We start from the raw sequence: 24,180 nt of genomic DNA on the forward strand, positions 1-24,180 counted from the left end.
TTTACCTAGAGCATCCACCCTGCCGGGTGTCTACGCTTTCCGGTTGAGTACACTGGCGGTCTCCAGCTATAGTCAATCAACCAGTTCAAGTTAATCAAGTTTTAACGTTTAACCAAGTTATGAAGTTATTCAAGTTATCAGATTATTAAGTTAGTCAGTTCACACATATATCCACAATGCTTTCCAAGGAGAATACTGAAGAGCTGCACTTCCTGCAGGGGTATATGTACTAGGGGCTGACGTCAGATTGAAATCTGATCTGTCTCCAACTGCTAGTAGGAGTACACCATACCCATTGGGTCCTGAGTCCATCTGTCTACACTAAGGAAAACAAAATTATCAGGTAAGTAATTTCTCCATTAAGCTCTAGAATTCATTACCAGAGGATGTGGTGAAAGCTGTAGTATAGCTGTGTTTTAAAAAAGGTTTGGATAAGTTCCTGGAGGAAACAGTCCATTAACCATTATTAAGGGAGAGTTGCAGAAATCCACGGCTTATTCTTTGGATAAGCAGCATGGAATCCACCTAATCCTTGGGATGCTGCCAGGTACTTGTGTCCTGGATTGGCCACTGTTGGACACAGGATACTGGGCTTGATGGACCTATGGTCTGACACAATAGGCAAGTCTTAAGTTCTTATGTTCTAATTCCTCCATGACGAAATGTGAGGAGAATAAAATCCAGCTGAGATCTAATGCACGCTGAGCCCCTCCACGTGTCTGAATGTTTCTGGCTTGTGTTTCAGATGCCGGTGACGTTTGAGGACATCGCTGTCTCTTTCTCCCAGGAGGAGTGGGAGTATTTAGATGAAGGGCAGAAGGAACTTTACAGGGAGGTGATGAAGGAGAATTATGAGACCCTAAGCTCAGTTGGTAAGACTTGCATTATTTACATTTTGAAAACTTCAAAAAAAGCAACGCCGGGGCTTCCTCGCTGAGTGGCAGCTTTATTTTCAGTCGCTTTCGCATCAGGCTTGCAGTCTTGTTATTAATGATTAACTGGTCTCTCTCTTTCTTTAATGTGTGCAACCTGGCTGATGGATTGCTTTGATGTATAATGCCAATACTAGACTCACTTCTACATGAGGGGTTGGGGGGCGGGGTAATGTGGAAGATCTCTGTCATTTCATATTGGTGGTATTGTTCTGAGGTGGGATCAGAGCTACTCCCACCTTAGTTTGTTATGTTTTGTATTGTTTTCATTGAAAACCAATAAAATCATTTAAACATAAAACTTCAGGAAAGTGGAGAAGTGGTTAGAACAATAGTTCCCTGTACATACCAGGATGAGTCCAGACGGTGGGTTATATCCCCCGTCCAGCAGATGGAGTCAGACAAAGCTTCGGAGGGTGCTGCCTTTTAAACCAGTGCACCCTCTGCTACTCTCCAGTATCTTTCTGACTCCAGCAGATAGGAGCAGGGGAACATTGTCAGTGTACTTGTTCTTTTCTCTTAACTCTATTAAGCTTCCTTGGATGGATCAAGCTCTCTAGTTCAAAAAAAAAAAAAAAGAAGAGATTTTATACTTTCAAACTTGCAGACAGATTTGTTCCTTCTTTCTCTCTGTCTGGTGTTTTGTTTTTCTCTTCACCTCTGGCTGTAAGGGGTAAGTATGTATACTTTGCTTTCTTCAGGTTATTTCCCGATACAGCCCGACTGCAGGTGCATGTTTAAGGGTTCAACCTCTTTCCCCCCCCCCCCCCCCCCCCACCTGCCGCGTTCCGACCTGTGGCCCCAAGACGCGCATTCCCCGGGGCTGCCAGCCGCAGAGAGCTCACATTCCTCTGTGGTGCCTGACAGAAAGGAGCAGGAGCTCCTAGGGTCGGTGTGAGTTTTGAAGCGGAAGTCGTCCTTTCCCACTCTCCGCGGCACTACCTGCCTTTTCCTTGTGGCTCCCCTCCCCCCGGTCATGCCGAGGGCCTTCAGATGTTCGGCGTGCGGGGAACCCAGGTCACTGCTCTCCCACGAGGGGATCTGCACGAGGTGCCTCCCTTGGGGGGAGGGCACCTCGCAGCCGGCGGGAAGTACAATTTCGCAAAGCCAAGCGTGCTCGTACAGGCAGAGGCAGGCCCCTATCCCGCTGAGCGTGGGAACGGCGGCCATCTTGGATGCAGAGCCGGGGCCCGGCCCCTATAGAAGACACATCGGACAATATTTTGACGCTGTTTCCACCGGTTTTAAACACAGGTTTCTCCTCTGGAGCCCGTTCTGCCTGCGGGGGATCCTTCGTTTTCTGCCTCCCTCGGGCCCGCCCCCGTTTTCTATAGATTTTGTGCTTCTCATTCACAATGTCTATCTGACCAGGATGTCACAGCCTTTGGATCCTCTCCCTGGGCCCCTGCCGCCCAAGGTCCCCAGGAAGGCTGACTCTCCTGTGGGAGTTCCCCAAGGAGTACAGGCCCCAGCGGTCCCTCAGGGGTCTTCTTGGGTGCGTTTGGTCCTCCCCCCTGTGGGGGGGGAGAGTGGATCAGGGGCCAGACCCAGACTTGGATGATCCCCAGGATTCCCTGCTTGCTTCGCAAATGGAAGGGGACGATCCCAGAGTATTGCGGATTTTCCAAAAGGACGAGTTGGACACTCTTATCCCTCATATCCTACAAGAACTGGACATTGTGCCGCCTCTGGATCCACCTGGTCCCACTCCTTCGGGGAAGAAGGGAGACCTCGTTCTGGTGGGGCTCCGCCCTCCGAATAGGACCTTTCCTACTCATCCTAACTTTCTCCAGCTGTTAGCTAGGGAATGGGACTCGCCCGAAGCCTCCATCAAGGTTAGCAGTGCAATAGAAAAACTGTATCCTCTCCCTGAGGATTTCCTAGAGCTGCTTACGGTCCGAAGATTGACTCGGCGGTTTCGGCAGTCACGAAGCGAACAACTATTCCAGTGACTGGAGCCACAGCGCTACGGGATCTACAGGACAGAAAGCTAGAGGTCTACCTCAAAAGGGTATTCGAGGTCTCCGTGCTGGGAGTCCGGGCGACCATCTGTAGCTCGCTGGCGCAAAGAGCAGGACTTTGCTGGGTTCAGCAGCTCCTCACTTCTCACGATCTACCTCTGGAGGAAGCACGTCGGGCTGACCGTCTGGAGGCCGTTATTGCCTACGGAGCAGATGCACTTTATGACCTCCGCCGAGTGTGGCCAGATCAATGGTAGTGGCAGTCTCTGCCCGCCGTCTTCTCTGGCTCCGCAACTGGTCGGCGGATTCCTCCTCCAAGACACGGTTGGGATCCCTCCCTTTTAAAGGGAAATTCCTCTTCGGGGATGATCTGGACCAGATCATCAAATCTCTGGGAGAGAACACGGTACATAGACTCCCGGAAGATCGGCCGCGAACTACCAGATCGTTCACTGCCTCCAGAAGCCAGTTCTGCAGTCAACATCACTTCCGCACCACTAGACAGGCAACGCCTAGGATGCCCTCTTCCCGCTCTCAGTCTTGGTTCCATCCTTTTTGAGGCCGTAGACCGACAAGGGACGGGATGGCACAAGGCGCATCCTCTAAGTCTACACAATGATGCCAGGCGGGGCCCACTCCCCGACTCCCAGGATCGGGGGCCAGTTTTCTCGTCTTTATTCCCTTGTTAACATGTTTTATCTGTTCCATGTAAAGCGCCATGCATGGCGTATATTTGCGTTACACTGTGAACCGATGTGATATCCTGGATGAATGTCGGTATATAAAAAATTTTAAATAAATAAAATAAAATAAATATAAGGAGTGGGTCAGGATCTCGTCGGATCAGTGGGTCCCTCGATATCCTAAGACACGGCTACGCCTTGGATTTTGCTCGACCCCCAAGAGACAGATTCCTCTTCTCTCTCTGCGGATCGACTCAAAAGCAGCTCATTGTGCGACAAACTCTTGACAGACTCCTGGCTCTAGGGGCCATCATTCCAGTGCCCCCCACGGAACTGGGCTCCGGCCACTATTCATTTTACTTTGTGGTCCCCAAGAAGGAGGGTTCCTTCCGCCTCATTCTGGACCTCAAGTTGGTCAACAAGTCGCTCAAGGTCCCTCCCTTCAGGATGGAGACCTTGCGCTCGGTGATCGCTGCAGTCCATCAAGGGGAATTCCTGGCCTCCCTAGATCTGACGGAGGTTTACCTTCACATTCCCATCCTCAAGGAGCATCAGCGTTTCCTGCGTTTCAAGACTCTAGGGCAGCATTTCCTGTTCCAGGCACTACCCTTTGGTCTGGCGACCGCCCCCCGAACTTTCACGAAGGTAATGGTGGTGGTAGCGGCAGCTCTCCGCAGGGAAGGAATTCTGGTTCACCCATATCTGGATGACTGGCTCATTCGAGCGAAGACCTTGCTCCAGGGTCATCAGGCGGTCACTAGAGTGGTATAGCTGCTGCAATCCCTCAGTTGGGTTATCAGTTACGCCAAGAGCAGACTTACCCCTTCGCAGTCTCTGGACTTTCTGTGGACACGGTTCGACACAGCGATGGGCAAGGTGTTCCTCAGGCCGGATCGCGCCCAGGCGCTCTTGACACAGGTTCAACATTTCTCTTGCCTCTCCTTGCCCACGATCTGGGATTACCTACAGCTTTTGGGTTCCATGGCATCTACGATCGATCTAGTACCTTCTACCTTTGCGCATATGCGGCCTCTGCAGAGAGCGTTACTCTTCTGCTGGAAACCGGTGTCGCAGGAGTTCCAAGTCATCCTTCCACTCCCACAGTCAGCCAGAGACAGCCTGAGTTGGTAGCTAGACCTGCGCCACTTGGCGCAGGGAATGCCCTTGGACATCCCAGACTGAGTAGTGGTTACCACGGATGCCAATCTCTCCGGCTGGGGAGCAGTCTGTCAAACGAGCTCGGTTCAGGGGCAATAGACAAGGGCTTAGGCTACCTGGCCAATTGATCGCTTGGAAACCAGAGCGGTTCGCCTGGCGCTGAGAAGTTTCCTTCCTCTCGTCCATCATTGGGCGGTCAGGATTCTCTCAGACAACGCGACCACGGTAGCTTACATCAATCGCCAGGGAGGCACGAGAAGTCGTCATGTCTCGGTGGAGACGGACAAGCTGATGGCGTGGGCGGAGATCCACCTCTCCCGGTTGGCGGTCTCCCACATCGCTGGGGTAGACAACATTCAGGCGGACTTCCTGAGCTGACAACGTCTCGATCCGGGAGAGTGGGAGCTCTCCGAGGAGGCGATGCAGCTCCTCATTCAGCGTTGGGGGGGGGGCCCTCACCTGGATCTCATGGCCACCTCTCACAACGCAAAGGCCCCGCGGTTCTTCAGTCGCAGGAGGGAGCATGGCGCGGAAGGGGTGGACATGCTAGTACTCCCATGGCCAAGTCTCCTTCCCCTCTACGTGTTCCCACCGTGGCCCCTCGTGGGCAGGGTCCTCTAGAGAATCGAAGTCCACTGGGTTCTGGTGATTCTAGTGGTGCCGGAATGGCCCCCCCCCCGCCCGTGGTTCGCGGATCTGGTCAACCTGGCGGTGGATGGCCCTCTCTGCCTCTGCCATCTTCAGCGTCTACTTCATCAAGGGTCAGTATTTTTCGACCAGGCAGATAGCTTCTGTCATGCAGCCTGGCTTTTGAGAGGCGTAGACTGAGATGCCGGGGATATTTGGAGGCAGTAGTTTCAGCTCTCCTCAAGGCTCGGAAGACTTCTACGTCCCTCGCTTATGTCCGGGTGTGGAAAGTTTTCGAATCCTGGTGCGCTTCCCATTCGGCACTGCCACGGATGGCCTTTGTACCCCAGTCCTCTCGTTCCTCCGGGCGGGCCTGGAGAAGGGCCTCGCCTACAACTCACTGAGAGTTCAGGTCTCTGCGCTTGGAGCCCTGGTACATCGACAGGAGGGAATTCAGCTTTCCTCTCACCTGGATATCGTCCGGATTCTCAAGGAGGGGTGAAGCATCTAAAGCCTCTGGTTCAAGCTCCTTGTCCTTCCTGGAGCCTCAACTTGGTCCTACGGATCTTGGGAGGTCCTCCGTTCGAAACTCTGCGTTCCGCTACCCTCAAGGATCTCATTCTCAAGACGGTTTTCCTCGTGGCCATTTACTCTGCCCACCGGGTTTCAGAGATCCAAGCTCTGTCCTGCAGGGAGCCCTACCTCCGTTTCACAGATTCCGGGGTCACCTTATACACGGTGCCCTCCTTCCTGCCTAAGTTGGTCTCAGCATTTCATCTGAATCAGACAGTGGAGCTCCCCTCTTTCTCCTTTAATGAGCCTCGAGAGCTCCGTAAGCTTGATGTCAAGCGCATCCTGATCCGTTACCTGGAGGTCACTAATGAGTTTCGTTTGTCGGATCATCTGTTTGTCCTTTGGCATGGTCCCAAAAAGGGATCCAAGGCACGAAGACAACGATCGCTCGCTGGCTAAAAGATGCTATTGTGGCGGCGTATATAGGCGCAGGGTGACAACCCCTACTGGGCGTCAGGGCCCAGTCTCTGCTTTGATATTAATTATACTGAAGGGGACGCAGGTGGCATACCGGTATGTAAGGGGGTGACTTTTCAGTTTTCTCTGACTCCATCTGCTGGAGGGGAGGCATAACCCAGCAGTCTGGACTGATCCATGGTACTACAGGAACAAAAATTAGCAGGTAAGAACCAATTTTCCTGTCTCCCACCAGCTTCGTTTTCAAAGCATCCCAGAGTGCTAAAGTGTGGCATATTGTGGGTGCAACATATTTAAGAACCGGCCTATCTGCTTTTCGCAGCCAGAGTAGGGAGCTAGGTCCCCCTCCCCGAATCAGATCCCTTTCCAATTCTACCGATCTCCTCCCTTTCCCTGATGTATGCCAATAGATGGCCGAGCATAACTGCGCAACAACATAATACCAGGACAAGCACGGTACCTTTAGGCCACCCCCTCTGCTTTGTGAGATATAACACCTGTCTACTGACTCCGGGTGGTCGGTGACGCCAGATAAATCGCAATAACTTCTTTTGCCATAGAGTGAAAGAATCCAGTGGAATAGCAATAGGCAGAGTTTGAAATAAGTAATTAAACCTAGACAAGATATTCAGTTTTACCGTTGCTATACGGCCTAACCACGATAAGCCTAATCTTTCCCACGCTTGCAAATCCTGCACAATTTTGGACCATAGTCCCCCATAGTTAAGCTATAATAAATGTTCTAATTTAGGGCCAATTTTAACTCCTAAATATTTCAGGCTTTTATGAACTCCTTAAACGGAAATATCTTCTGTAACCTGTCAAATTGAGACGATGGGACTGAAACATTTAGCAATTCAGATTTCTCTGCATTCAGGCGGTAGCCAGAAACAGCACTAAACCTAGTCAGTGTAGACAATAAATGTGCTAGTGACAACTCAGGAGAAGAAATGCTAAATAAAACGTCAGCGAACATAGAAAGTTTATATTCTTGATCCCCCACTCATAATCCCTGTATCTCTCCCTGTGATCTGATCGCCTCCGCTAATGGTTCAAGATAAAGGGCGAATAATAAGGGCGAGAGAGGACATCCCTGCCTCGTTCCCCGTTCAGTTTGAAACGGGGAATAACCCCCATTTACTTTGATACAGGCATTGGGACTCCGATACAGCTCCTTAATCCAGGTTGAAAAATTGCCTCCTAGCCCCATTTTATCTAATATTGCCAATAGGTAATCCCAGTGCACCATATCAAATGCTTTCTCAGCATCAACTGTGAGAAGTACTATGGGCACTTGTTCTTTCTGTCCTCACCATATCAAATCTAAAACCCATCTCACATTATCTGCTGCAGGCCTGCCAGGGACGAATCCAGTCTGATCGGGGTGAATTAAAGATGTCGCGACACCCCCTAGCCTTTTAGTCAATATCTTAGCTAAAAGCTTCAAGTCTAAATTGATTAGCGATATAGGCCCATAAGACCCACACTGCGTCGGGTCTTTTCCTGGCTTGGCCAAAATCATAATCCCTGCTTTATTGGCATGAGCTGATATTTTCCTGTCAGAGAGTAAATGGTTAAAAGCTCTAGTTAGGGGCCCAGAGACCACTGCGTTCAACTTTTTGTAGAAGCCTGCGGAGAAGCCATCCACCCCAGGGGACTTACCCATTTTTAAACCCTTAATAGCTTGCACCACCTCAAATTCTGTTATTTCCTTATTTACCATCACCTGTTGGAGAGCCCCCAGTTGCGGAAGATGAATGTCAGACAAGTAAGCCTGAATATCACCCTGTGAAATATCCTGTCGTCTGGAATATAATTGTTGGTAAAATTGAGTAAATCGGTCTCTGATGGCCGCATTCTCTGATAACATTTCTCCCTTCTCATTTTGAATCTTAAGTATTTGATTAAGACTCATCCGGGCTTTGAGGTCTAGCTAACAACCGACCTGCTTTGTTACCTCCCTCAAAGTATTCCTGTTTTGCCCTATCTAGTTGGTGTGCGATGCTTCTCAGATTGAGTTGTTCAAGATCGCTCCTTAAACATTTTAGTTTAGAGCAAACTTTGGGGATCTGGGCTCCGCTTATTACGAATTTCCAATTTTCCTATTTGTTGGAGAATAGTAAATCTCTGACACTCTCTCTTCCTCTTAACATGGGTGGTGCGTGCGATAAGCTTACCTCTTGCTACCGCCTTAAGACAATCCCACACTGTAATAGGAGATATATCCCCAGTATCATTTTCTACGACATAGTGTTCCATTTCCTGACGAAATTGAAGTTCATACTGACTGTCTTCCAATAAACTCTCATTGAGTTTCCAAAATCTTTCCCCCCCTTGATCACCCAATCCCTGTAATGAAATGCTTATCGCTGCATGATCCGACCAGGTGAGCACATCAATACTGGCATCCTTTACAAAATTAACTAAGCTTTTTATCTATGAGGAACATGTCTAGCCTATAATATGAACCATGTGCCGCAGAAAAGAAAGTGTAATACTTCTCAGAGGTATGAATATGATGCCAGATGTCAACCAGATCCCGTTCCTTAGACATTTTCTATGCATCTACCTTATAAATGGGCTCTGACCGACGGCCCGCAAATGCGCAGTAGAGACCAGCTCTACCGCGCATGTGCGGGCGAGCACGTCCGTCTGAGCCAGCGTCAGATAAAAAATGGCGGCGTCCAGTGGCAGCAGCGGGCGGGGGCGGCGACGGCGGTAGCGAGCGGCGGCGACGGCGGCAGCGAGCGGCGGCGGTACCGGCAGCGAGCGGCGGCGGTACCGGCAGCGGGCGGTAGCGAGCGGCGGCGACGGCGGTAGCGAGCGGCGGCGGTACCGGCAGCGGGCGGTAGCGAGCGGCGGCGGTACCGGCAGCGGGCGGTAGCGAGCGGCGGTACCGGCGGCGGCGGCGGTAGCGGGCGGCGGCGGATGTAGCGACGGCGGTAGCGGGCGGCGGCGGTGGTAGCGACGGCGGTAGCGACGGCGGTAGCGGGCGGCGGTAGCGAGCGGCGGCGACGGCGGTAGCGGCGACGGCGGTAGCGGGCGGCGGTAGCGGCCAGTAGCGAGGGAGGGAGAAGAGAGAGGGAGGGACGGACTGAGTGGGAGGGAGGGACGGAGAGAGAGTGGGAGGGAGGGTCTGAGTGGGAGGGAGGGATTGAGTGAGGGGGAGGGACTGGGGGGGGAGGGACTGAGGGAGAGGGGGGACTGAGTGAGAGGGAGATGGGGGACTGAGTGAGAGGGAGTGGGACTGAGGGAGGGAGTGGGACTGGGAGAGAGAGGGAGGCAGTGGGACTGAGGGAGAGTGAGTGGGACTGAGTGAGTGAGAGGGAGGGAGAGAGGGGGGGAGGGAGGGACTGAGTGGGAGGGAGGGACTGAGTGAGGGGGAGGGACTGGGGAGGGGGGACTGAGTGAGAGGGAGTGAGTGAGACTGAGGGAGGGAGTGGGACTGAGGGAGAGAGAGGGAGGGAGGGAGTGGGACTGAGGGAGAGGACGGAGGGAGTGGGGTCTGAGTGAGAGTGAGTGGGACTGAGTGAGAGGGAGGGAGAGAGGGGGGAGGGAGTGAGTGAGACTGAGTGGGAGGGAGGGACTGAGTGAGGGGGAGGGACTGGGGGGGGAGGGACTGAGTGAGAGGGAGGGGGGACTGAGTGAGAGGGAGTGAGTGAGACTGAGGGAGGGAGTGGGACTGAGGGAGAGAGAGGGAGGGAGGGAGTGGGACTGAGGGAGAGGACGGAGGGAGTGGGGACTGAGTGAGAGTGAGTGGGAGTGAGTGAGAGGGAGGGAGAGAGGGGGGAGGGAGTGAGTGAGACTGAGTGGGAGGGAGGGACTGAGTGAGGGGGAGGGACTGGGGGGGAGGGACTGAGTGAGAGGGAGGGGGGACTGAGTGAGAGGGAGTGAGTGAGACTGAGGGAGGGAGTGGGACTGAGGGAGAGAGAGGGAGGGAGGGAGTGGGACTGAGGGAGAGGACGGAGGGAGTGGGGTCTGAGTGAGAGTGAGTGGGACTGAGTGAGTGAGAGGGAGGGAGAGAGGGGGGAGGGAGTGAGTGAGACTGAGTGGGAGGGAGGGACTGAGTGAGGGGGAGGGACTGGGGGGAGGGACTGAGTGAGAGGGAGGGGGGACTGAGTGAGAGGGAGTGAGTGAGACTGAGGGAGGGAGTGGGAGGGAGGGAGTGGGACTGAGGCAGAGGACGGAGGGAGTGGGGACTGAGTGAGAGTGAGTGGGACTGAGTGAGTGAGAGGGAGGGAGAGAGGGGGGAGGGAGTGAGTGAGACTGAGTGGGAGGGAGGGACTGAGTGAGAGGAGAGGGAGGATGGGGAGGAGTGGGTGAGGGAGGGAGGGAGGTAGGGGGTGGTGAAGAGTGACGGGAGAGAGAATGAGGGGGAGGTGAGAGACAGAGGGATGTAGCCCGTTTTAACGGGCTTAACGGCTTGTCTTAGAATAAGCAGATGTACCCGTACTAGTATCCAGGTAGGGGTAGCAAGGCAAGTTGAAGTCCCCACCCACTATCACCACTCCCTTTGCCCATTGTCTCAAAACGGCAGCTATTTTATCAATAAAGGGACCTTGGCTTGTATTAGGAGCATATATATTCACTATCATGTAAACTTGATGTCCTATTTTGATTTTCAAAAGAATATAACGACCTTCCGTGTCCCGGATCACTGTCTGCACATCAACCGTTATATTTTTTGAAAAAAGGATGCCAACCCCACTATATTTGCCTTTAACTATAGCCGCCGCATAAAACTGAATTGGAAAATGATGAGAAGTCATCAGTTTCTCATGTCGCTTCCTTAGATGCGTCTCTTGACATAAGAAAATATCTGTTTTGGCATTGAGAGCATCTGTAGCAAACGTTTACGTTTATAATGAGAATGTAGGCCCTTCACATTCCATGATAAAATTTTAATTGCACCCGCCATAGATAGGAACTCCCCCTATAGCCCTGCATACTATACACCAATCACACTTATGAGAAAATCTACCCCTCTTCCTAATCCGCCTACCTCCCCCAGTCCAATATAGTACCAATCCTCTAATCGCCCTTCCTCGCTCTCCCCCCCCCACCCCGTCCTCCCTCCCCTCCCCCTACTTCTTTAGAAGGAGTGATCACTCAAAGGTCTCCTTGGGAACCCGAATCTGACCCCTCAAATACTGAATGCCCAACTGGTAAATAACAGGCAGCATTAATAAAATATCACTCAAACTCTGTCCAAAACTTACAGCAGAACAATTAAAGTGTGAAGTCTCGAATGTCTATGGACCTCCAACTTTAAAAAGAGAAAGAACAGTCAACTTGAAAAAGATTGCAGATATAGAACTTCATCTGTTTGGAACCAAGGATGGAGTATTGCCTTCCGAATTCCTTTGTAGCCTCTTTCCTCCGGATTGCACCCTCTGCCATCTCTGAAGATGATCTCTCCGATCAATCTCTGCAGGCTGTGCTTCATCTCCTCCATGCAAGGGTGACATCCCAGTAGCGGCCATGATTTTCTTGGCATCTTCCACAGTTTGAACTCTAGATGTGGATCCTCTGATGGTGAAAGAGAGTCCAAAAGGAAAAAGCCACTTGTATCGCACCTCTCTTTTACGTAGAACCGCCACGATATCCTTAAACTCCCGCCGCTTCCTGATGGTATGAGCAGACAAATCCTGGAATACTTCAATAGGATATCCCTGACAAATAATGTCCTTCCTTTTCCTTGCTTGCGCCAGTACTCTTTCTTTAATCGAATAAGAGTGGAAGCACACTACTATGTCCCTTGGCTGATTACCCCGGGGTTTAGCCAGGGCTCTGTGGGCCCTATCCAAGATAACCTCCGATCTTCCTTCCGTGGGGTTATTGTCAAACAGTAGCAATTCACAGATATCTTTTACCACCACTGTGCAATCCATATAAGCAGATTCCTCGGGAATCCCCCGAAATCTCAAGTTGCCCCTCCTCAAGCGATTTTCCAAGTCGTCTACCCAGGTCCTTAGTTTTCTATTGGACTCTTGCAGTAGTTTCAGTTCTCGTTGCAGGGACTCTTGCTGATCCTCCACCTCTTCTACTCGTTGCTCTGCTGCTCCCACGTGGTCTTCCAATTCCTCGTGGTCATGACGCAGCTCCCCAATCATCACCTTTATTTCTGCCTTCAGGGTGCCCACCTCCTCCTTAAGTTCCCCCAACCAGGCCTGAAAGTCCCCGCGGGTAAGAGGAAGCGAGTCCTCTGTGGAAATCGGGGGCTCGGGCGCAACACTCACCGCCTCAGGCCCAGTCTCACCGCCATTTTCGTGGGCTTCTCCCTCCTCCATCACAACTCCGGGAGGCCGCGACCGCACTGGTTCAAAGGAGAAATGTTTTAACTCGCCTAATTTTTTTCTCACAGACATCCCGTGTATATCTCACAGCCCGTCCACTCGTTTCACTGCGAAATTGGAGGTCCTGCTTACTAAACCTGCAAGTTTGAAGATTGGGTTCGGGAGCTCGTTCCCTAGGCTGCCAGTCGGTGGAGTGACATCACTTCCTTATCTGGAGGTTTCTAAACCTCTCAGGAAGACGGACCGACTGTTTATACTCTATGGTGGGGGTAAACAGGGCGAGCTGGCATTGCAGGCTGTGGTAGCCGCTGGATTAAGGAGGTTATCACGGCCGCGTATGCAGATACTGAGCAGCCGTTGTGTAGTCAGCTTAGGGCTCATTCCACTAAGGCTCAGACAGTGTCATGGGCGGAAGTTAGGTTGTTGTCACCCGTCGAGATTTGCCGAGCTGCGACGTGGTCCTTCTTACACAACTTTTCCACGCGTTACCGCTTGGATGTGCAGGTCCGGAAGGACGCAACCTTCACGCGTGTGGAGTTGATCGGACCGCGGGCAGCCTCCCTCCCTGTTCAGGAGTTGCTTTCATACATCACACTGGTCGAGGATTAACCTGTCTGAATGCTAAGAGAGAAGAAATTACTACTTCCCTGATAATGTTAATCCACCTTCCTGCCCTTGGCTGCCGGATGGTGGTGCTATTGTCCTCCAGACTGGCTGCGTTTCTGGGGATTACTGGTAAGTGTCAGATCCAGTCTCCAGATTAGTGATATTACACTCCTTGCTGAGCTCAATGTTTTCCTGTTAACTAAGTGTTTGAATGGTTGTCTGTTAATAGTTATGATCATGTTTTATTTAGTTGTCCACAGTCTGCTTTTGCAGAGAATACTGGCGGGCTGATGTCAGTGCAGGGGTATATATACTGTGATGTCAGCTTTCCTCTGTCTCCATCTGCTGGTACAGGTGCATAACCTATTGGTTGTGGATTAACCTCTCTTCATTAAGGAAAAGGAAATTATCAGTTAAGTAGTAATTTCTCTTTCTCTTTTATATCCCTGGATACAGGCCAAGAAAGGATAAATCCTGATCCTAATACATTATCGAGGATTAAACACGAAGAAGAGCCGTATGTCCAGGATTCCCATGAGTTAGCAGAGGGAGAAGTTACTCACTCAGGCACTGGTGAGAAATAACACACGCGCTGTACAGAGTAATAGGAGATATTACAGAATACAGGGGAGTGATGAGGTAACTGAGGTTCCTCTCCATTCTTCCACACAGGCCATGAAATTATCAATCCTGATACAGTGAGGATTTCACAAGAAGAAGATCTGAAAATCCAAGATCCACAGGAGTCAGGACAGCGAGGAGTTACTCAGTCATATACAGGTGAGTAATAATAAATACTGTACAGAATAAGAGGAAGTATTTCAGAGTACCGGTGAGAGATAATAGCACATTCTGTGCAGAGCAAGAGGAGAAATTATTTCTCACCTGTACCCTATAACATTGTAAAGAGCAAGAGGAGGGATTACAGGGTATGGGGTAAGTAATATATAATTGTAAAGAGTAATGGGAGGTATTACGGAGTACAGGAGAGGAATAATATAGCTCAATCAATTTTACATTTTCACATTCAGGCCATGAAATTATCATTCTTGTCAACCCAGAGGAAGAGCCAAATGTCTGGGATCCCCAGGAATCAGGAGAGAGAGAGGTTACTCACTCATACACAGGTGAGTAATAATAAATACTGTACAGAATAAGAGGAAGTATTTCAGAGTACCGGTGAGAGATAATAGCACATTCTGTGCAGAGCAAGAGGAGAAATTATTTCTCACCTGTACCCTATAACACTGTACAGAGCAAGAGGAGGGATTACAGGGTATGGGTGAGTAATGGGAGGTATTACGGAGTACAGGAGAGGAATAATATAGCTCAATCAATTTTACATTCTCACATTCAGGCCATGAAATTATCATTCTTGTCAACCCAGAGGAAGAGCCAAATGTCTGGGATCCCCAGGAATCAGGAGAGAGAGAGGTTACTCACTCATACACAGGTGAGTAATAATAGAAAATACTGTACAGAGTAAGAGGGAGAATTACAGAGCACAGGATGAGTTGGCGACACACCCTGGGGAAACTCATCTGCAGGTTTACAGCTGTTTACTGAGGGGCAGAAGAGGTAGAAATGCGGCAGCAGAGCTGTGTACCGAGATCTGTGTAGCCCCGCTTTGTAACACTTCCTGGAGGTCACAGGTACAGCTGGGTCCAGTGAGCTGCTGAGATGATATTCACATTTCATTGGCACAGTTTTAGAATGAGGACAGATATAATGATTATGGCAGGTCTGAGAATGAGCATCAGGGCAGATCTGAGGCTTACAATGGATATAAGGCTCATGGTGAGAATGAGAGTCGTGGAAGGTGAGAGGATCACGATGGGTAAAAGGCTCACAGCGGGTTTGGAGTTCACATTGGTTATAAGGCTTATGTTGAGAGTGAGGATCTTGATGGATATAAGGCTTACAGCGGGTTTGAGTTCACAGTGGGTATAAGACTCACAGTGAGACTGAAGGAGGGACTCATACAGGCACAGTTTTATAATCTATAGTTCCCTGTATGTACCCGGATCAGTCCAGACCGTGGGTTATGCCTCCCTTCCAGCAGATGGAGACAGAGGAAAAACTTGTAGGGTGCCCTCTATTAACCAGTTGCGCCCTCTGCGTCCCTTCAGTATTTTTCTGTCTCCAGCCGCCAGATTACTGCGATGATTCGCAGACATTGGGAGGCTCTGTCCTTACACACTTTATTCCCTGGTCCCCTCAGATTCACTTTCCGACGAGGAAAAAATTTACATGATAAACTTATTCATACTGATATTCCGGTGCCACGGAATCTTGATAGTGTACTTGGTCACCACCCGTGTGGACGATGCACTGTATGTTCCCATACTTCACCCTCCACTAGTTTTATTCATCCAGTTTCCAAAAAAACTTTTAGGTTATGTTCTTACTCCGATTGTACTACGGCTGGAGTGATTTATGTTATTACATGTCCTTGTCCTCTGATCTACGTCGGGAAAACATCCCGTATGGTAAAAACTCGAATTATAGAGCATTGCTCTAACATTCGTCATTCCCGTGAAAATGAACCCCTCGTAGACCATTGGGTAAAAAAATCACACACTTTGTCAGATCTCGCATACAGTGTTCTTGAGGTATTCCCGCGGTCCCCACGAGGGGGTAACTATTCTGAACAACTGGGTCGTATCGAACAACGTTGGATTTTCACTTTAGATTCAGTTTCTCCTAAGGGTTTAAATCGAGACATCGAATGGTTTCTGTTCACATAGAGCTCTCCCTTAGCGCTGGTCATTCATAAGCACTGTTTGGTTTACAACCCTGCTGAGGCGCGTCACAGGAACGGCAGCCAATGAATGGGACGGTGAAGTCCCACGTGGTTTGCCTTCCTGTTTTGGTGCCTTAATCAGCTTTAAATACCTGTCAGTGGGAAAGGGTAGTGCGCTCCCTGTCACTTTTAACTCCTATGCTGTCAGGTATGTTATGATGTTGTATAATGCTGCACTTTATGTTCGGTTATAAGTCCTGTTTTGTTGTCCTGACGTATATTTATCTTTCACAGCTTTCTTATGAACCCCTATTGGCGAGCCCTCCCGATGCAGCCCGCGGCGAAACACGGGTACTGTGTCGGGGGACGCCATTAAGTCTGTTGCCTGTATGAGTCAGAGGAGTTGCCATATTGAAGAATTAAAAGAATTTAATATATACACCGGTTGTGAGTGCTCTGTCAGGATTGAACTGTGCGCCTGCACTTGTGTTTTCTGCGATATTGCTTGGAGTGCAGGATTTTGCTCCTATGTACTGTTGGTCTTGGATTAGATTTCAATTACCCCAATACATCAGGACTTGCTAGAGACATAAAGTTCCTGGATGTAATAAATGACTGCTTAATGAGCAATTGGTTCAGGAACCAACAAGAAAGGGATCTATTTATATTTAATTCTTAGTGGAACACAGGATTTGGTGAGAGAGGTAATAGCGGTGGGGCCATATGGCAAAAGTGATCATAACATGATCAAATTTAAACTAATAACTAGAAGGGGGACAATAAGTAAATCTGCAGCTCTAACACTAAACTTTCAAAAGGGAAACTGATAAAATGAGGGAAATAGTTAGAAAAATCACCTCCCATTACATAAATCCTTACTGATTAAATAAGTGATTCTCCTAGAATCTGATACGCGACTTATGATTTATTTCTCGGATGACGTTGTATGCCTATCGATTTTGTACTTTGACTCGGCTATTTATGTACTTATCTTTTGTATATAGTTTTGATGTTATGTATATAGTAATTTTGCTGTTCTCAATTTTTATGTAAGGGCCCTGCCCAAAAGTTAACCTGTTTGCAATGTTATATGTAAGGGTTCTGCCCAATGGTTCCTGTTTAACTGTAAACCGATACGATGTGTGAACGGCTATCGGTATAAAAAAGACATTAAATAAATAAATAAATAAAAAAACTGAAAGGTGCAACTGCAAAGGTTAAGTGTTCAATAGGCATGGACTTTGTTTAAAAATACAATCCTAGAGGCGCAGTCCATATGTATTCCACACATTAAGAAAGGTGGAAGGAAGGCAAAACGATTGCCGTCATAGTTAAAAGGTGAGATGAAAGAGGCTATTTTAGCCAAAAAAAATCCTTCAAAAATTGGAAGAAGGATCCATCTGAAGAAAATAGGATAAAACATAAGCATTGTCAAGTTAAGTGTAAAACATTGATAAGACAGGCTAAGAGAGAATTTGAATTGAAGTTGGCCATAGAGGCAAAAACTCATAATAAAAACTTTTTAAAATATATCCAAAGCAAGAAACCTGTAAGGGAGTCGGTTGGACCATTAGATGACAGAGGGGTTAAAGGGGCTCTTAGGGAAGATAAGGCCATTGCAGAAGGACTAAATGACTTCTTTGCTTCCATGTTTACTAATGAGTATGTTGGGGAGATACCAGTTCCAGAGATGGTTTTCAGGGGTGATGAGTCAGGCGAAGTGAACGAAATCACTGTGAACCTGGAAGATATAATAGGCCAAATTGACAAACTAAAGAGTAGCAAATCACCTGGACCGGATGGTATGCATCCTAGGGTTCTGAAGGAACTCAAAAATGAAATTTCTGATCTATTAGTTAAAATTTGTAACCTATCATTAAAATCATCCATTGTACCTGAAGACTGGAGGGTGGCCAATGTAACCTCAAAATTTAAAAAAGGCTCCAGGGGTGATCTGGGTAACTATAGACCAGTGAGCCTGACTTCAGTGCCGGGAAAAATAGTGGAAACTATTCTTAAGATCAAAATCGTAGAGCATATAGAAAGACATGATTTAATGGAACACAGTCAACATGGATTTACCCAAGGGAAGTCTTGCCTAACAAATCTGCTTCATTTTTTTGAAGGGGTTAATAAACATGTGGATAAAGGTGAACCGGTAGATATAGTGTATTTGGATTTTCAGAAGGCGTTTGACAAAGTCCCTCATGAGAGGCTTCTATGAAAACTAAAAAGTCATGGGATAGGAGGCGATGTCCTTTCGTGGATTACAAACTGGTTAAAAGACAGGAAACAGAATAGGATTAAATGGTCAATTTTCTCAGTGGAAAAGGGTAAACAGTGGAGTGCCTCAGGGATCTGTATTGGGACCGGTGCTTTTCAATATATGTAAAATGATCTGGAAAGGAATACGATGAGTGAGGTTATCAAATTTGCGGATGATACAAAATTATTCAGAGTAGTTAAATCCCAAGCGGATTGATACATTACAGGAAGGCCTTGCAAGACTGCAAGTTTGGGCATCCAAATGGCAGATGAAATTTAATGTGGACAAGTGCAAGGTGTTGCATATAGGGAAAAATAACCCTTGCTGTAGTTACACAATGTTAGGTTCCATATTAGTAGCTACCACCCAGGAAAAAGATCTAGGCATCATAGTGGATAATATTTTAAAATCGTCAGCTCAGTGTGCTGCAGCAGTCAAAAAAGCAAACAGAATGTTATGAATTATTAGGAAGGGAATGGTTAATAAAACGGAAAATGTCATAATGCCTCTATATCGCTCCATGGTGAGACTGCACCTGGAATACTGTGTACAATTCTGGTCGCCGCATCTCAAAAAAAGATATAGTTGCGATGGAGAAGGTACAAAGAAGGGCAACCAAAATGATCAAGGAGATGGAACAGCTCCCCTATGAGGAAAGGCTGAAGAGGTTAGGGCTGTTCAGCTTGGAGAAGAGACGGCTGAGTGGGGACATGATAGAGGTCTTTAAGATCATGAGAGGTCTTGAATGAGTGGATGTGAATCGGATATTTACACTTTCGAGTAATAGAAGGACTAGGGGGCATTCCATGAAGTTAGCAAGTAGCACATTTAAGACTAATCGGAGAAAATTATTTTTCACTCAACGCACAATAAAGCTCTGGAATTTGTTGCCAGAGGATGTGGTTAGTGCAGTTAGTGTAGCTGGGTTCAAAAAAGGTTTGGATAAGTTCTTGGAGGAGAAGTCCATTAACGGCTATTAATGAAATTTACTTAGGGAATAGCCACTGCTATTAATTGCATCAGTGGCATGGGATCTTCTTAGTGTTTGAGTAATTGGCAGGTTCTTGTGGCCTGGTTTGGCCTCTGTTGGAAACAGGATGCTGGGCTTGATGGACCCTTGGTCTGACCCAGCATGGCGATTTCTTATGGTGTGAAGAGGCGGCGGTTACTCCTCGTTGTGCTTCAGTGGCTCAGATCCTCTCATTCTTACAGAAGGGCTTCAGTAAGGGCTTGGCGTACAATTCTCTTTGGGTTCAGTTGGCGGCCCTCGGCTCCCTTGTCGGGTGTCGAGACGAAGTTCCTCTGGCCTCACATCCAGACGTTGTTCGGTTCTTGAAAGGAGTAAAGCACCTGAGACCGCCTGTCCATGCCTTGTATCCTTTGTGGAGTCTCAATCTGGTTCTTCGGGTTCTGTGCGACCCTCCTTTTGAGCTTCTGAGGAGAGCTACCCTCAAGGATTTAACTTTAAAGACCATCTTTCTGTTGGCTATCTGCTCGGCCCGCAGAATCTCGCAACTTCAAGCTTTGTCCTGCAGAGAACCGTACCTCCGTTTCACAGATTTAGGAGTGACTCTGACCACATCTTTTCTCCCTAAGGTGGTGCCAGATTTCCATCTAAATCAGTCGATGGAGCTGCCAGCTTTTCAGGAGGTGGACTCCGTAGATCTTCGGCGGCTCGATGTTAAGCATGTCCTCCTGCGCTATTTGGAGGTCACCAATGACTTCCATTTGTCGGATCATCTATTTGTCCTCTGGAGCGGTCCCAAGAGAGGAAACAAGGCCACTAAATCCACTATCGCTCGTTGGTTGAAAGAAGCAATTTCAGCTGCGTACGTTGGCGCTGGCAAGCGTCCTCCGGAAGGTGTTAAGGAGCATTCGCTTCGTTCACAAGCGACTTCCTGGGCAGAAAGCCAAGCTGTGTCTCCTCAGGAGATATGTAGAGCGGCTACTTGGAAATCTTTACACACGTTTGCGAGTCACTATCGTTTAAATTTACAACCTCCAGTTTTGAGCTCTTTTGGCAACCAGGTCATTCGAGCGGAGCTATGCGGGGCCCACCCTGTTTAGGGAAACTTTGGTACATCCCTCGGTCTGGACTGATCCGGGTACGTACAGGGAAAAGAAAATTATTCCTTTCCTAGCGTGTAGCAGATGGACTCAGAACAAGTGGGTATAGTGTGCTCGTGCTAGCAGTTAGAGACGGATCTGACGTCGGCACGGGTACATATACCCCCACAGGAAGTGAAGCAACTTAGTAATTTCCATCTCCAAAGCAATTTGGAGCGCCTGCACGCTCGCTGAGCGTGTTTTCCAATACTACTTTCTAAATTTCTAAGAAGATACCAGCGACGAGCCCCGCACTCCTGCGGTGATACCCTCGGGTCCGTCCCCCAGTTGAGTTTCCCGAGGTGATTTCCGCGATCCCTTTGAGGTATACGCCTCGGTCCGGTGGCCGAACCGCGGCAGGGATCTAGCCCCCGAGCGAGAAGGGCTCGGGTGTGGCTGAGAGGCGCCTCGGTCCCGGCGGGGACTTAGCCCCGAGCGAGACGAGTTTGGCGGCTTAGAGGCAGCGGGTGCACTTCCTCGAGAGCGGCGGTGAAGGTATTTTCCCTCTCCCACCGCAGCCGGAGACCGCCCAGGTTGCAGCTGGGAAGCGCCGAAGATCAGGTAAGGCGTACATCTCTTACTTTTGGTCTCCGAGGTACGAGGATCGGCGGCGTTGCCTGCATGCGGCACGCCGGGGAGGTCGCCATTTTGTCTGCCTTGTTCAGGTATTGAGCGCCCATGGATAGGCGCCTGTTGCTAGGCGCACAACGCAGCATATAGCTTGCTAAGCATATTGTATATTATTGAGTGCATATTGCTGAACGCATATTATTGAGCGCATATTGCTGAACGCATATTATTGAGCGCATATTGCATATTATTGAGCGCATCTTGCTGAAAGCATATTATTGAGCGCATATTGTATATTATTGAGCGCATATTATCGAGCGCATATTGCTGAAAGCATATCGCATAAGCGCCGGCGCCCTGCATTCGCAAGACGCGATGGAACACTTCAACACCCCGGCGTCTCCAGAGGCGGCATCTCCTGATTCCGGCATGAAAGCTCTTGGCCTGTGCTCAGCGTGCCAGCTTAGAGCCATACAGAGCGAGGAGCCAGACTCCCTTTGTGCCCAATGTGAGGAGGCCGTGGGAGCCTCGGGCCAGGACCAGTCTCAACCGAGGTGTACCGACAGTTCCCCAGGGGCCACCCCGGATCTAGCGGGCCGTCTCGAACAGCCAGCAATCCCGGGGGACCTGGTACCCCGACGTCTAGAGACCGCTTCCATTTCCTGGGTGGACTTATTTAAGGGGATCCACGCCTTTGTACAGATGCAGTCGGCTTCCCGTCCAGGCCCTGCTGCCCCGGCTGCCCCTGCTCCTGGACCCTCTCGCCCTTACTTCGGGCACCCGCCTCCGGGCAGTCCGGCTAATGCGGATCCTGATGTCTCAGAAGACGAGTCCGGACTCCCCGAGGAGGAGGAACTTCCCTCGGGGATAGAGCCATATCGAACTATGAGGCGGTTCTTCCCCAAGGAAGATCTCTCTGACCTAGTTTCTCAGTGCCTGACGGAGTTAGCTATTCCAGGCCCCAGTACCATGGAGGCATCTACGCAGAACCCCCTGTTGGAGGGTCTTCGTCCCACAGCCCGCCATTTCCCCTTCCTGCAAGCGGCACAACAGCTGATCGATTTGGAGTGGAATGCGCCGGAGGCCTCATTCAAAGGGCCCTGTCCGGCATGTACCCCCTGGACCCGGCAATCAAGGATATGCTGGCGTGCCCTAAGGTGGAAGCCTTGGTTAGCGCTGTGGTCAAGCGCACTACCATTCCAGTGGAGGGGGGGGTGGCCCTGAAGGAGGCTCATGACCGACGCCTGGACGCCATCCTGAAACAAATTTTTGAGGTGGCAGCGCTGTCTCTGCGAATCGCAACCTGCTGCACAGTGGTGACGCGTGCCTGTTTGTCACAGGTCAGGAACAATGCTCCGGCAGCAGACATGGAGTCAGCTCTATTGTTCCTTACGGATGCCGCCTCCGACCCAGTCCGTACGACAGCCAAAGGGGTCTCATCCTCAGTAGCAGCCAGGAGGCAGCTCTGGATATGGAACTGGTCAGCTGACGCTCCTTCTAAGACACGTCTCACTAGAATGCCGTTCAAGGGTTCTCTTCTGTTCGGCAGCGACCTAGATAAACTGGCCAGCACATGGGGTGCCTCTCCAGTACCTAGACTGCCGGAAGACAGGTCCAAGAGGAACCAGCGCACCTTTCCGAGGCCCTCAAGAGGTAGAAGCTCCCGACGCTTCACTCCCTATAGGAGTCGCTACCAGGCACCTCGTCCTCAGGCCAGGAACCAGTCCTTTCGGACCAAGCAGCACAAGAGGGGAACCGGCTCGGGTTCGGGTCCCGGCCGCACCCCACAATGAGAATCAGCCGATCCATCCGGGGGACGGAGCCATAGGGGCAGGTTAACCCTCTTCTACCCCAGGTGGGTCGAGATTACGTCGGACCAGTGGGTCCTCGCCATCATCCGAGAGGGGTATTATCTGGACTTCATCACATCCCTCCGGACAGGTTTGTGGAATCTTCATGTCCAATCCACAAGAAGGCAGCATTGGAAGCTACCCTAGCGAGGCTCCTGTCCTTGAAAGCCATTATCCCAGTACCTGCATGGGAAATGGATTCTGGGCACTATTCCATTTAATTCATGGTACCCAAGAAAGAGGGCACTTTCCGGCCCGTATTGGACCTCAAGTCAGTCAACCGATACTTAAGGGTCCCGAGGTTTCGCATGGAAACTCTGCGCTCAGTCAAGACTGCAGTACAGCCAGGGGAGTTCCTCATGGCCTTAGACTTGTCAGAAGCCTACCTGCATATCCCGATCCATCGGGATCATCAGCGCTACCTACACTTCAAGGTTCTGGGACGACACTTCCAATTCCAGGCTTTGCCCTTCGGGTTAGCCACGGCGCCGCGGACCTTCACCAAGGTGATCGTAGTGGTAGCAGCGGCGCTCAGGAGGGAAGGAATCCTTGTCCATCCCTACCTAGACGATTGGCTGATCAGGGCGAAATCCCGAGAGGAGAGCCATCGGGCAACCAACAGAGTGATCGCCCTTCTGGAAAGCCTGGGATGGGTAGTCAACCTAAGCAAGAGCTGCCTACAGCCTACTGGGTCACATGGTGTCCTCAGTACAGGTTACCCAAATGGCCGCTTGGCCATGAGAGTCATGCAGTGGATGCTAAGATCACAATGAACTCAATCCATTCAACCTCTGTCAACCACTGTCAACATCACCAACTCACTCCGTCAGTCTCTAGCCTGGTGGAAAAATCAGATCAATCTCCTCCAAGGCTTGCCCTTCCAGGCTCCAGACCCTCAAATAATTGTCACCACCGATGCTTCCAACCTCAGCTGGGGAGCACATGTCGCCAATTTGCAGACCCAAGGAGCTTGGTCTCCAGAGGAAGCCAAACACCAAATCAATTTCCTGGAGCTACAAGCAATCAGATATGCTCTCTGGGTATTTCAGGATCGCCTTTCCAATCAGGTCGTCCTAATTCAGATGGACAACCAGGTGGCCATGTGGTACATCAACAAACAGGGAGGGACGGGCTCCTATCTACTGTGTCAGGAAGCGGCACAAATATGGGAGGAGGCCCTCTATTTGCCGGGAGTGGACAATGTATTGGCAGAGAAGCTGAGTCGCTCCTTTCAACCGCACGAGTGGTCTCTCAACCCCACAGTAGTGGACTCGATATTCCAACAATGGGGTTACCCTCATATAGACCTCTTTGCGTCACCCCAAAACCGCAAAGTAGAGAACTTTTGCGCTCTCACTCGCAGCCAACACTATCAACCAAGAGATGCATTCT

The 24,180-nt window shown here is 49.9% G+C and overlaps 1 protein-coding gene across 4 annotated transcripts in view; it reads left to right on the forward strand.

Annotated features, from left to right (window-relative positions):
- The first annotated feature begins 817 nt into the window (after positions 1–817).
- The window catches only part of LOC115083654 (gastrula zinc finger protein XlCGF26.1-like), a 42,253-nt gene continuing 18,890 nt past the window's right edge, over positions 818–24,180 (forward strand). For 2 of the 4 annotated variants that reach the window (XM_029587600.1, XM_029587601.1), the window contains exons 1-5: positions 818–872; positions 13,710–13,826; positions 13,926–14,033; positions 14,285–14,380; positions 14,611–14,706. In XM_029587600.1, coding sequence (XP_029443460.1) covers positions 839–872; positions 13,710–13,826; positions 13,926–14,033; positions 14,285–14,380; positions 14,611–14,706 — 451 coding nt within the window. In that variant the 5' untranslated portion in view covers positions 818–838. The remainder of the gene's footprint in view (positions 873–13,709; positions 13,827–13,925; positions 14,034–14,284; positions 14,381–14,610; positions 14,707–24,180) is intronic. The other 2 variants (XM_029587602.1, XM_029587603.1) reach the window with 2 other exon arrangements.

Source organism: Rhinatrema bivittatum, chromosome 2 (genome assembly GCF_901001135.1).
Source record: "Rhinatrema bivittatum chromosome 2, aRhiBiv1.1, whole genome shotgun sequence".
NCBI classification, from domain to species: domain Eukaryota; kingdom Metazoa; phylum Chordata; class Amphibia; order Gymnophiona; family Rhinatrematidae; genus Rhinatrema; species Rhinatrema bivittatum.